The 13,272-nt window shown below is 37.7% G+C and overlaps 1 protein-coding gene across 1 annotated transcript in view; it reads right to left on the bottom strand.

Moving 5' to 3' along the window:
* The window catches only part of GALNT12 (polypeptide N-acetylgalactosaminyltransferase 12), a gene marked incomplete at its 5' end in the record, with an annotated part of 46,487 nt that overhangs the window by 10,131 nt on the left and 23,084 nt on the right, over window positions 1-13,272 (bottom strand). Inside the window, 2 exons of the mRNA XM_083884209.1 lie at window positions 6,677-6,808; window positions 9,440-9,616. Coding sequence (XP_083740335.1) covers window positions 6,677-6,808; window positions 9,440-9,616 — 309 coding nt within the window. The remainder of the gene's footprint in view (window positions 1-6,676; window positions 6,809-9,439; window positions 9,617-13,272) is intronic.

Here is a 13,272-nt window from a genome sequence, read left to right as displayed (position 1 = left end):
CAGACTAATGTGAAATAGAACTGCACCATCTTGACTTTGAGCATTGAAGCAGCCAGACACAATGGCTTCCCCAAGGAATGACACTGTGTTCCAATGTATTTGCAAACGAAGTGGGTAGAAACTCTGAAAAACTGTGTTGAAACCCAACCAGCCAGCAACTCATGCAGAACAAAAGAGTCTGCCATGCCTTTTCCCCCTAGGACCTACTTGTTCAATTTTCTTATGAAAAGATGACTACATACTTTTCTCAGTTTGTCAAATGGGAAATGTTAGGAGGATTTTGTTCTCAAAAGGACTCCAGTACCCTCTTGAGGCAGAACAAGAAGACAGACTTTAGAATCAGAAATCTTGAAAGTGAGTAAAATATATCTTTGGAAAGAGACACTAGGTGTGATATTAAATGCTCTTTACTCATGTTTCTGATCTCTGACAGAAGAAGTGCATAACCTTTAGATTAAATTTTAAAATATTAAGTTAGCTAATTTTAAAAACAACAGGCTAGTTAACAAGGACTTGCATTTAAGTATTCAGGAGGCAAAAGTAACTGAAAATAAGTTAAACAATCACATAACAACCACTGATTCCTGGTATTAGCCACATAACCAAATTTGAAATTGCACAGAGCAGAAATAGGTTCTGTAAACAAGAAGCTGAATGCCCCTGCTACTGAGTGTAATTATATCACAGACAAAAAGTATAAGCAGAGTAAATCTCAGAAGAGTTAGTTCATCAAGGTGTAATTTTACTGCTCTTCCCTAGTCATGATAATCGTATCCTGAGTTCTTAATGTGGAAAATGAGCAGACACATAGGGATTGAAGGCGGCTAAAAACTAAATGAACAGGACAAACCCTGCAGGGCCTAAACCCACCACAGAGAAAACCACACAAGTTGGAAAATTAAATACTTGTGTTCTATATACGTTTGCTTTGCCAACTTCTACTTTTAATGCTACCCAACATCTTTCCACTGCTTTGTGCTCACTTCCGCAGACCACTGCAACCCTCCTTGAACAGCCAAAGGAAAACATTCTGTTTACCTTCCTAATGGGAGGCAAGAATTACACTTAGAAAAACAGGAAAGAGAAGCATCTTACACAGACTGTTTTTAACACTGCCATGGAACCACATAAACCAAACAATAACCTTCTCATGTTTCTACATTCTACATCAGGAAATATCAACTTGAAAGTCATAACCACTTAAAATGGTAATTTTATCTCTACAATTGTTGTCAGCAGCTGTCTTCAGGACCAGAGGATTTCCCATTAGTATGTTTAATAACATATGACTCTGCCTGACTGTCTACTGGCTCCAAGGGAAGTAAAACCCTTATCCATGGTGCCCTTCCAGGCAACCCAATGACTTCACTAGTGCTCTTTGCCATCAGCCCCTGGCACATGCTCAAGTGTGAGCGCCCTTTTGGGAAATTTTAACTAGTCTGTTCAGAAATGTCCGGTACCACCAGAACTACAATAACTCTCCTCTGCATGTTACTCAATGTCCAAATATACACAACGAAAGATGTGTAAAAACATACTAAACTTAAGCTTCATTTCAGATGGTTTGAAAATGAGGCTGTGGTCCAGGATATTATCATGGATGTTCTGTCTTTTTTCTCTTTCATGCATAAATGCTTGCGATGCATGCTGACATCTTCCTACAAGTACATGGGGCATATGGGTCACCTGGTTCTTTTATTTTGTTAGACATTGGTCAATATGCCCACACTTCATCAGGAAGCCCAATAGGTATTCAAGACCTAATTAGTGGGAATAGTATATTCTAAGCTTTTAAATTACCTGATCTGAAATGACACAGAAAAATTTGAAAATCTGACTGCAGCACCATTTATTAAAATTAAAAAAAAAAAAAAAAAAACAACACAAAACCCCACAAACCTGCTCTCTGTTCCAAGGCAGAAAAAAAAAGTATGAGAGAATTTGTGATTTTTTTTTCTCTTGTTAAATGAGAATATACAGTTTATGTTTCTTTTATGTGCAAGAGCTCTATCAAAACAGTGATCATCCACTCATTTCTGAAGCTATGTTCATTCCCACATCCACCATCAAGTCATGCAATAAGAACAAAGTTTTCTCTGTGACTTACCTTAGTTCTTTTGCAGAATGCTGCATTAGAGAAACAGAAGCAAGAAAAAAATGTTGATCACTTTAACATTGAAACACATCATTCAGATCTAAAACAACGTATCCACGCAGGACTATTTGCTGTAGTGTTTTACAGCACTTGCCTCCTATTGAAATACTGCTGGTGTCAGTAACATGCCATTTAGTTACCACTGTTTGGAGGCTGAGATAGGAAATAAACATCAGCTACTGAGATATTCACCCTAGACCTTATCCCTTACTGCTAGGAGGCACTTAAATCTATTGTTTCCTAATATCTGGACACTTGCATTCTATGAATAATTCTTATTTGGGCTTGCATTTTTTTAAGATAAAGTCCATTGTAAACAAACCATCAACAACAGATTTTTGACATTAAAACTTCATTACATTAGTTGGTAAGTACAGCCAGTGGAGCACTGCCAACCTTTCTCTACATCCACAAAATAGATCAGAATTCTCTATTCTGCCAGTGGCAGTGGTGCTGATCCATTAGGGATATGGACAGATGATACTTTGGGATGCAGTATGAACTTGCAACAAGCCAAACAGCTTCACTAGTACTGATCAAACATCAGCTTTTACCTCAAAGGTAATCCAAGCAGTCAAGGGAATTATTCTACTGAGTGAATGCTATTTCCATATCAACTGTTAACTTCTTAAAGGCAATGCTGAAAAGAGCAACAACACTGATGACTAAAATCCTCTGAAGGAAGGTGACACACTGGTGTTGGATTCATTGGCTCACTCCAGCAAGCCCAGATCTCCCTGGGAAGCTCAAAAATGTAATAAGCATGTGGTTCAAGCAATGGTATGTTCACTACCAAACACTTGAATTTCTCCAACTTCCTTTGAAAAAGCCTCTCCCTAGCTTTCAGAGGCTGTACAGACAACCAGGTGGTGCATATTTTCCTGTGATGGGTATAACGTCTTCAGGTCTAGTCAGTCTTAATCTTGGCTACCAATTCAACCTCGAGTGGCACTCTACAAATTTGATTATAATGCAGTTTTAGAGGTATACCCTAGAGAAGAGACCCTGACACCTCTGAGAACTTGGAGCACCAGTCATGCAATAGTATCTTTGATTTCATAATTTAAACCACATAGTTATTCTCTTCTGCAAGCCTGTCCATAAATATTATGTGTTCTTCAGATAATTTAAATAATGGTCTCTTTCATGTTGCAGCAGAACAAAATTCTTGATAGTTTTAAAGGCATAGATTAAAATCTTCCTTCCATTATTTTTAATATTATATCTAGTCTAAATTAAAATAAAATTATGACTGAGCACTTGGAAATAAAGATGAGATGGTCTTGGAGGAAAAGGGGGAAGGAAGCTGTCAAAAGAAAAATTCAAGTTTTTGATTTCCCAACTGATTCAGTCAGTGACAGATGCCTTTACAGATAGAAGGCAGAAAGAGAGACCAGATAGAAAGTCAAAACACAAGACATCTATCAGCTTAGTTGCTTTACACTGAGCTGTAAGAAATATCAGCTAGAAACTGAGAAGAAAAACTTACCATGTCAGAACATACTATGGTCTCACTGCCAAGTGATCGAGCTTACAGAAATTCAGAGTAAAATTCTGATTTTTTTGTCACCACTCTTCTTTTAAAAGCAATCTTGATGCCAAATTTAAAGCCAAATTCACTGACTGACCATAATCTTTATCCTTGGATATGCACCTCAATGCCAGCCATACTTAATACATACCTTAGAAGAGAGAAGAGCCCTGACTTCCCTTGCTTTGCAGCCTTTTCCCTTTCATTCCCTTGCTTTGCAGCCGTGCCTTTCCACAGTCACCAATAACACAAAAGGATCACAGAGCTGCCCAGCTGCTCTGTCTTCATCCAGCTGCACAATGCAGCAATGTCACCACGCTAATATTGAACCACACCACACTGAACACACCAGCTGCCTCAAAGCTCTTCACACAGATCACACCATCCCTTCCCAGGGTAGTTAAGATTTGTAAGCTGCCAGAGTCTCTGCTGTCCAGGTGGGCAACCTGTGCAGAGCTGGGCCTCAAGTCTCATTGCAATTTCACACCCACCTACTGGTAGGTACTCTGCCAGTAAGTGAATGCATGCTCAAGGGTGGCCAAATCAGATGCTATGCCAGAAAAAAAGACATCCGTGTGCTACACAGGAGCCTAAAAGGTATTATCAGCCTTTGCAGAAGTGCTGACATATTATTTTAATCCACTGAATGCCTACCAGCTTCACTTCCTCCTGCCCCCCACAAAGAAATTATTCAAGTCAGAAGGTTCATGTCCCACAAAGTTCCAAAGCTGCATGAAGTCCAAGGAGAAGCAAGAAGATATTTATCTCATTTATAGGTCTCAGGCAGTTTGCCCAAATGCAATCATATCTCAGACAAAAAGGTTCATAATTCAGTATGCTTAAGTAAAGTTTTAGGCAGATAACTTTTTAGACAACTAAGTGTAGTATGGATATTTTTACCTATGTATCAAGAAAAAAAATGTACCGTAAGAGGCTGCTTGTCAATGCACAGCACTGAAAGCTGCCAGTAACTCTTGACTCCATTTGAATAATGGATGGCTGACTTATGGGCAATCTTAGAAATATTTTCAACTTTAGTTAAAAAGTAAAAAAGATTTTTAAGGGCGGTAAAAATCCCCATATTCCCTTGTATTCTCTTTGAACAATTAAATAACCTCACACCAAGCTGAGCTGTTACCAAAGCTGACACTTTTAAATACAGTATTTTTGTGAACCAGGAAAGCATTACACAGCTAAGGCGGGAGCAAAGAACACCATCAGTGATTCATTGAAGCTAGCAGATGGGACTCGATATCCACAAATCAGCTGAATCAGTAGGTGTCGTTTCTACACTCTCAATTTCTCAGAGTACAACCATATTTCCATCACATTTTAAATTCTTCCTCCCCCCTAAAAATTGGTATATTCTCATTATGCTCACAACTAGATGACAGCGCTTATGAATTGTTTTTAGAGAAATATATAGAGCACACCTAAATTACACTCTAGATACCTCAAGCAGCTCTGAACAAGAGTAATTATTTCTAGGTACTGTCAACCCCTTGCCTGAGGATGACAATTAAATCATAAAAGAAACTGCACAAATCCCTTCTCTTTCCCAGTAGGCTGAGGTGCTATCACTGGCACCAGTCTAACCTTTCCTTTTGGAGAGAGAAGGATGGAGGTGGAGGGAAGAATAAAATTCCTGAAATGCTCCTGGAAGGTAAGTCTTATAATACCTTACTACTTCAACTGTCTCAGACCTTGTCAGCAGCAAGACAGCACAAAAGAGCAAAAATTGAACCAATATTGTACCAGGGTTTGTTCAAGGTACTGAATAATGGTGGGTAATACCTTTCACGCCAGTGATCATACAGAGATATCACCTCTCCTGCAAGCTCCAAGACAAATGGAGGAGTGTGGCAATTCTTCCAGAGGCTCCTAAGGGCTTTTCTGACAACTGCTGCCCTCCCTGTGGGAACTCCCACAGCTCCTCAGGGGAAATACAGCTCCCCAGGGGAAATCACAGCATTTCCACATTAGGATCTTTTTCATTCAACAACTTACGAAGCTATTAGGGCAGAATATTTTGCATGTCCACAGAGATCAATTTTTTTTTCCCTTTCCTGAAGGAGATTCAGCAGAGGCCGAGTAAGTGAAGGGCAGATGGCAGCCAGACAAGGGCTGGATGTGATGCAGCAGTGTGGGAATGCAGCTTAGCTGGATCTGCAGAGCGATCGAGTTACCAGCAAAAGTACTTTTAAGTCAATGTGGCATTTGGTAATCAGGAAGGTATTTGATACATCTTTGCCTGGTGGAAAGGTGCAGTTTTGTGTTCCTAAAACGCAGCAGGTATGTGGTGATTTTTCAGAGGAAACAGGTATCTGCTGCATCATCTCTGCCTTTATCCCTTCCAGATGAGATTACAGTAATGTGATACACATGGAGCTATAGTTTATATTTATTTGTAAGCTGCAAAAAGCATAGAGCTGTCAACTCTTAAAAGAGAAGAGGATTCTGATATTGAACTCATTGCCTGTGTCCTTGCTGGTCTAAAGTGACCTCCAGATTAAAAATTAACATGTTGGTTTAATATACAGAATCCCCTATGATCTGGAAGCACTTAGCACCAGCTCTCTTTCCCATCACCAGAGCATCATCGTTTTCATCAGATAAAATGTACAAACATATGTTTCAAAGCACACTCTTTCTTTTCAAGTCAACAAGTAAAATAAAACACTTTACTGTTCTCTTTTTTGTTATGAAACATTAAAACCTTGTCCTTTGCTGCCTTTAACAGTCCTGAGATGTCATTTAGAAGGACTAATTAATGACAACATTACCTGCTCTCCTACTCTGTCACAGAACTCCTTCATAAACAGCATTCCTTTAAATAAAGATTCTGACAGGAACCACATTTTAAAGCATACCAATTTTAACTGAATTCTACCAAAATCCCAAACCAATTTAGGCACAAAAACACCTTCACACAGACTTAGGAGGAGAGCTCAGAGAACTGCAAGTAGGTCCCCTTCTCAGCAGCCACGTACCATTCCGAAGAAGCCTGGTCTGTCCTCGGGTACGTGAAGTTCTGGATACACATTCTCCAAAAACCATTTAAAGTCCTTACATTTCAGTTTCTCTCGTAGAAGTCTCCTTTCTGTCACATCTCCATATGGTTCCTGGAGGAAAAAAAAAGAAAAAAAAAGAAAAAAAGAAAGAAGAAAAGAAAAAAGAAAAAAAAGAAAAAAAAATTTAAAAAATCCAGAACAGATGCTCTCTTTTAAATTAACTGTATACATTATTAGGAACCGTATGCTACAGTGATGAGTAGGACTTCTAGCCAGGAAAAATCACCATGTTTGGGTGCTGGATTTGATTTCATTATCCTTACATTTGTTAAATGTTGACAAAAAAGAATTGGAACTGTGCAAGTAAAACTTTAAAATATTCTAGAAGACAGTTTGTCTGAGAAAACTCCCTGAATCTGCAAGTGAGGAAGCCCTTGAATACAGATTCCTGGAGACTGAGAAGGCGTATTGGAAAATAAAACTTCCTTTAGATAGATAATTTAAAATCTCCAAAGCAGTGAATGAATCTTGAGGATTTAAAATTGTACCACTATCCATTTGCAAATTACCTGTACAGTTTTACACTTAAGTGATGAAATTTCTAAAATCGGCTACTGCATCCTTTGAACTTCATCATTTTGGGGGGTGGAGAGTATGAAATCTTAAACCTCCAGAGAAAAGCCTTCATTGCAGACTTTTCCCTGTCTATGGATTGGAGCAGAGTTCACATCTTTTTATGTCTGTCTTCAAAAACCTATCTTTATATTGACTAGGGACTTCAGATAGTCAGGCATGAGATAGTGTTTGCAGCCCCCAGATTTTTACAGGTCACTTGACACACTCTTTCATCAAACCACAAATGTATTTGCATTTCTCAAAGCTGTGGAAATACCACTGAAAACACAAAGCAGATGTAAAGCAGAGGCAGAGATGCCTGTTTGAATAAACAAACAGCATGGCATATTAGCTCTGAGGTCTGAACATTAATCTTGAAGTGAAACTTCATGGAACCAATTTTTGCAGCCATAGCATCAATCATTTTCCTGTTATGCTCTGGAACTGAATATTTGGGTTTGATGAAGTAAAAAGGTCTGAACTCAACTACTGCAACAAGTGATGCACAGAGTATTATGGAAACCAAAGTTCATTGGCAGCAGCTTTGATATGGGGAAAAATAACCAGCATGAGTTTCAGCTTATATCCACTGTGTTACAATAAGCCAATACATGAAACTTCCAGTACTAACACACAAATAGCCTTTAAAGTTAAAGCTCTGTCATTACAGACATAAGATGCCCAGCACTTTACAAGAAAAATTGTCAGTATTTATTGCACTTTCTGTGTATCACAAGCCGAAATCAGCCTGGCATTGCCTATGGGGGAAACCCATATTTCTCTCCAAATCAGACTCTGATAATAAAACCTAAATGGCTTTTATGATGTTAAAGTAAGCCAATTATTACAAATGTGTGGACTATAATAACCTAATTACCCAATTTAATCCAAACAAACACAAGATGAAAGCTAACCAAATTCATCTAATTCATCTTCTCCAGCATATCTTTTAAAAGCATAATGTTCTCAAGAGCAGTTTTTCCCTGCTGTGTCTATTGGGGTTGGCCATTCAGATGAGTGCGGGGCTCCCTGTGTCCCACAGGTGCCTCAGGTCTGATCCAGTGCAGTCGGAGGCAGATGCCCATCCCAGGCACAAAACCAGGAAGGGAGTGTTTAGAAAACTTTTCATGCGAAGAGATCATGCTGGGGAGATCAGGCACCTCCAGAAGCAAGCAACAGCAGACAATGATTACTCTGAGGCCTGAATTTCGTATCTCGTGACAGAAGTTCATTTAATTCATTTCTAGACACTGTGAGGACATTTCAGTGTTACTGTTTTCCAGCCTTCAGGCACTTCACAATAAATCTGTCCAAGTTATGAATTTGCACATGGCTTTACAGTTTTCACATAATCAATTTTCACAGTAATAATCTCCTGAAAAATTCTGCAATCAATGATCTTCTGATTTCATTTCAAAGAAAATAAAAACATTAACTTAAAAGAACCTCCAAAACCCACAGAACTGATACTTGAAACATTTTATTAGGAACATTTTCATCTGAGTTCCCAGGACAGTTTTTTCATTAATTTAATCTTTTCAATATTGATTTTAGCTTCCATTGGGTTTTTTTTTTTAATTATTTTTTTAACTAAACATAGTGCAGCAGTAAATCAAAGAGAAAAATCTCTTTTGTTTTACATCAGTCCAAAGTTCTACAATTGTCACAAGACAGGTAATTTTGCTAAATATTATTATCATGCTGTTTACCTGAAGGTCTACTGTCCACTGAAACTTGTTGATTTGCATTCCTTAATGCAAAATTCATGTTATTATAAACATAAACTGTCTTATTGACACTCCTGTATCAGGAGTCTTGTGTCATTTCACAGAAGTGCACAATTTGGGCTAAACAACTCCTCCTTGCTTGGATGATACCACTTCCCACTATTCTTTCATTTATCCATTCAATATTGACATAGATTGGGCTACCTTGTACTCATACAGAATTTTTAATTTTTTTCAAGGAATTGAAAATTGTACACTTATTCTATGCCTGGGTGAAAGCTTCAGAAGGAATAAGAAATAAACATTAAAAGCATTTCATGTTAAATATTAGCTTAGTCAATAGTTAGTAGGCTGAACATAAATTCTACTGAAATTCCAGGAACAATGGAGTTGAACTCACCAGGCGAGCGTGTGGGTTTCGGTGGTAATAAAGTTGTTTATATTCATCCATCCACACCTCAGCCGCACGCACGCTGTTTGCCAAAGCTTTGGCCCGTGAGTATGGAGCTTGTTTGGGGAAAACGTGACCTACATGGGAGCAAGGATGGATCTCAAGACTTCCTCCACACTGCCATATCTGAGCAAAGAATTGACACCGTGTGTATCATTAATTTGAGTCTTTTGCAAGCACAAGGATATAGTAACAATAAGCCTAAGTAAGAATAACACCATCTCAAGAATACCACACCATACCAAAAGCAACACACACAATAATTTTGTGTCTCATTTGATGACTAAACTGGATAAAATTACATCCTTGTTGCTCTTAGTAATTTGCTCTGAGTTCACAAGGAGATAACCACATTTCTGGTTTTATCTGGAGAGCTAACTCCTATTCCTTCTTAGTTTTATTTTCTCATGATAAGATGTGGTCTACAATATAAGTTATGCAGGCATTGGTTAAAAAAAAAAAAAAAAAAAAAAAAAAAAAGAAATGGAAAAAAGAAGCATGTTTCTTTTCCAAATTAACCATATAAATAGCTATCTCAGAAAGAAACCAGTACCTGATAACTAATTCTTACAAGAAATCTATAGATATATATCATCTATATATTCTATTGGAAAGACGACTTGACAATACAGGTAAGCTTGTTATATCATGAAAGAACAGTCAGTTGTATTCCCATTTATACATTCACCAATCTGGATGGGAGGCATAGATGCCTGGTGATGAAATCCCACTAACCTTTTCATTGGAAAGCTGGGAAAGGTACACTAGACCCAACACATGAAAAGAAAAAGCAAAGTATTCTATAACTTACGGTGGTTCAACCAACAACAATGAAACAGCCACCCCTATCTAAACCAATATTCCTGCTTGATGCCAAGGAAGTATTTGCACCTGAATGTGGAATTGGCAAAACCCTGCAAAGCATCACTCCGCCCTTGTGCTCATGCTCCTGCCTCTCTGATTCCCCAGGTCAGGAAATGTACAGCCCATGAGATAAAGTCCAGAAACAACCATCAAGCGGATCCATTAGCCTCAGCACTCTGTATACACATTTTTGTAATTACATTCTTCTCCTTTGAAAACCAAGGACTTTTGGCAGTTCACCTACACAGCCACTTTCCCATCACCCATTCTGGTCTCAAGTTTGATTACTTGAAAGGAAAGCACAGCTAGGTATTTCCTATTCAATATTGTGTGTGACCACAGCATGGCAGATCCCCTGTTTCTGAAGGATGTCTGAAATAAGGTTTCTGAAATTTAGTCAGATGGGAGGAAGGTGGGATATGTTGCTGTACTTAAACTAACTTCAGGCTGTCACCAATGGCTCTGATAGACTTTCCATAAAAGATTTAGAATTCTCGTCATGTCTTGAACCATGCATTAGTGGCAGCTCATCATTCCTTTGTAAATGGAGGACAAAGGAAATTAGTTGGGATAGGCTTATGGGGCAGAGGCTTGCTCCCTGACAACCTTCTTGGATAAGACATACATTTTTAATTACATGTTATTCCAATGAACACGGCAGGAGTAAAAGATATGAGGCAGTAAATAAAAGCTTTGCTGCTAACACTGTCAAAAGATCAGTAGTGGGACTTTTCCCACCTCTCTCTCTGGGAGTTTTAGAGATCTAAAAAGATAAAGGCTTTCAGCTCACACAAGATAGGACTTGGTTTTAGACAGCAAACTTTTAGGTTTGGTTTTTTTTTTAAGTTACTTGGAATTTCTCCTAAATTTCTAAATTTGGATATTAATCTGTGTCATCTCCATTGATTTGGTTTAGGATAACAACATCAGACTTTATGCGTGGCACAATACTGTGTTTAATTACCAAAGTGTAAACACTCTAATACATATGCTTATTTTTAAAACAGAGAGTTTCCCTAAAGATATAGGTAATTCATTATTCAACTATAGGAGTACTGGATAATTGTTACTTCCTGGATTTAAAATTTTCATTTCTTGTTTTTCATATGAGATTTCTCTCCTATTTTTTGCTGCTTTTCAGGGAAGCAGTATATTTGTCGTTTGAACTAAGATGATTAAAAGAATTATACAAGACATCTAGAATTCTGTACTGAACTTTTAAACAGTTTGCATATTTTCTTAGATAAGTTACTCTACTTCCATTTTGAAAGCTGCTATGAAACCAACTATTCACTTTCACTTTATGACCTCCTTTTTTGAGATCTGTTTCAGAACAATTCTTTTCATAATTATTACTTCTATGTTCAAGATTATTTTTTAAAACTGCAACTTGCCATTCAAGATTTGTCAGCAAATATTAAGAGCCATAAGTTTAATAGTTTAACAATTTCCAATGTTATATTCCACATAAGAATTTTTAATTCATCTTTGCTGTTTAGATCAATCTACTTTTAAATAAGATATTAGGGACAGATGATAAAGACTACTGAAATAAAAATGTAGTTAGGAAGGAAGCACATGCTTCAGCTCCTCCATGATGAAGTCTGATTCCAAAGGAATGAAACAAACTGACCATACCTCTGTTAAATTGACGACAAAAAGAGAATTCCATAACAGCTGAATTTTTAATAATTAAAGCTCTCTAAAAAATAACTGCAGTTGCTAAGCAATGCTCATTAAATTCTAAGTATTTCATACAAACAGTACAAAAATTATCTTGTCTTCCTATTACAAAAGAAAATTGAATATACTTCAGCTAAACAATTCCTCAAAAGGTTTATTCACTTTCATTTTAATGGAAAAAAAACATGACCTCTATATAAAATCAGCTACAAATGAAGAGACATAAAATAAAGCGAGGAATTTAATAGAGAAACTAAAGTTGATTACTAAATGCTAAATAAGTGGCTCTGCAAAAGATTCTCCATAAAACTAGTTCAACCTTCTGTAACAGAAAAGCACATAAGGTTTCATTAATATTTTGCAAGCTCACATACATGCAGATCTGTTTCTTTACTAGGTCTGGATAACTCACAGCTCTCATTATAAAAGCACACATTTTTTCCTTCACTTCAATAAGAAAACAAGGTGACATTCCTTTTTTTACTTTCACTTTCAACTTGATGCATGCAGACTATCGGCATATTTTCTTTTGTTTTCAGAGACAGATGGTGGCATTATGAAAACCTACAGAAAATGTTCAGAATATCACCTTGGGATCACCATCCCTGCCAGGGTCTCCGGACAATTGACCTTGTGCTGGGTCAATGAATGCTAAAGAATAAAAGCTCTACCAGCTCATTCTAACATTTTAAGACTATCTGGAAGAAATTATAAACATAAAAAGAATGCTACATCCTAAAAAAGAGCAAAATGCAGAAAACACTACTTTTCTGCTGCTCTCTCTGCTACAATTTTTTCTTGATGACTTGTGGCTAAGCTCCCAGTGTGGTGCTCATGTACAATCTTCTGAAAACCGTGTAGGTGGAGAGGCACCCCAGACACATGGACCCACCTGGCTGCTCTTAACACAAGACAGAGTTCCAGATCCAGACAAAAAGAAACAACACAAAAATACTGGAAAAGTGAAAACCCCAAGTGTTCTGAGTTGTATCATCCAGGCTCATGGGCAGCAACATTTCTGAGAAGAAAGGGCTTTTTGCAAACAGTACGCTGAAGGGCAGACCACAGATATATTAAGCATTTGCCAGAAACAAATTGGCATTGCAGTGCCACTTGCAGGACCAAGAGCAGAGAGGGAAGAGAAGCTGCAACCAGATTCCCTTTGCTCTGAGTACAAGAGGGAGAAGATGAAAGAGCATGTTTTGAATATCTCAGAAAGAAGAGTTTCAATGCCC

Source organism: Zosterops lateralis (assembly GCF_965231275.1).
Source record: "Zosterops lateralis genome assembly, chromosome: 1".
Classification (NCBI taxonomy): Eukaryota; Metazoa; Chordata; class Aves; order Passeriformes; family Zosteropidae; genus Zosterops; species Zosterops lateralis.
The sequence above is the reverse complement of the archived record's forward strand: the minus strand, read 5'-3'. Positions and strand labels throughout refer to the sequence as shown.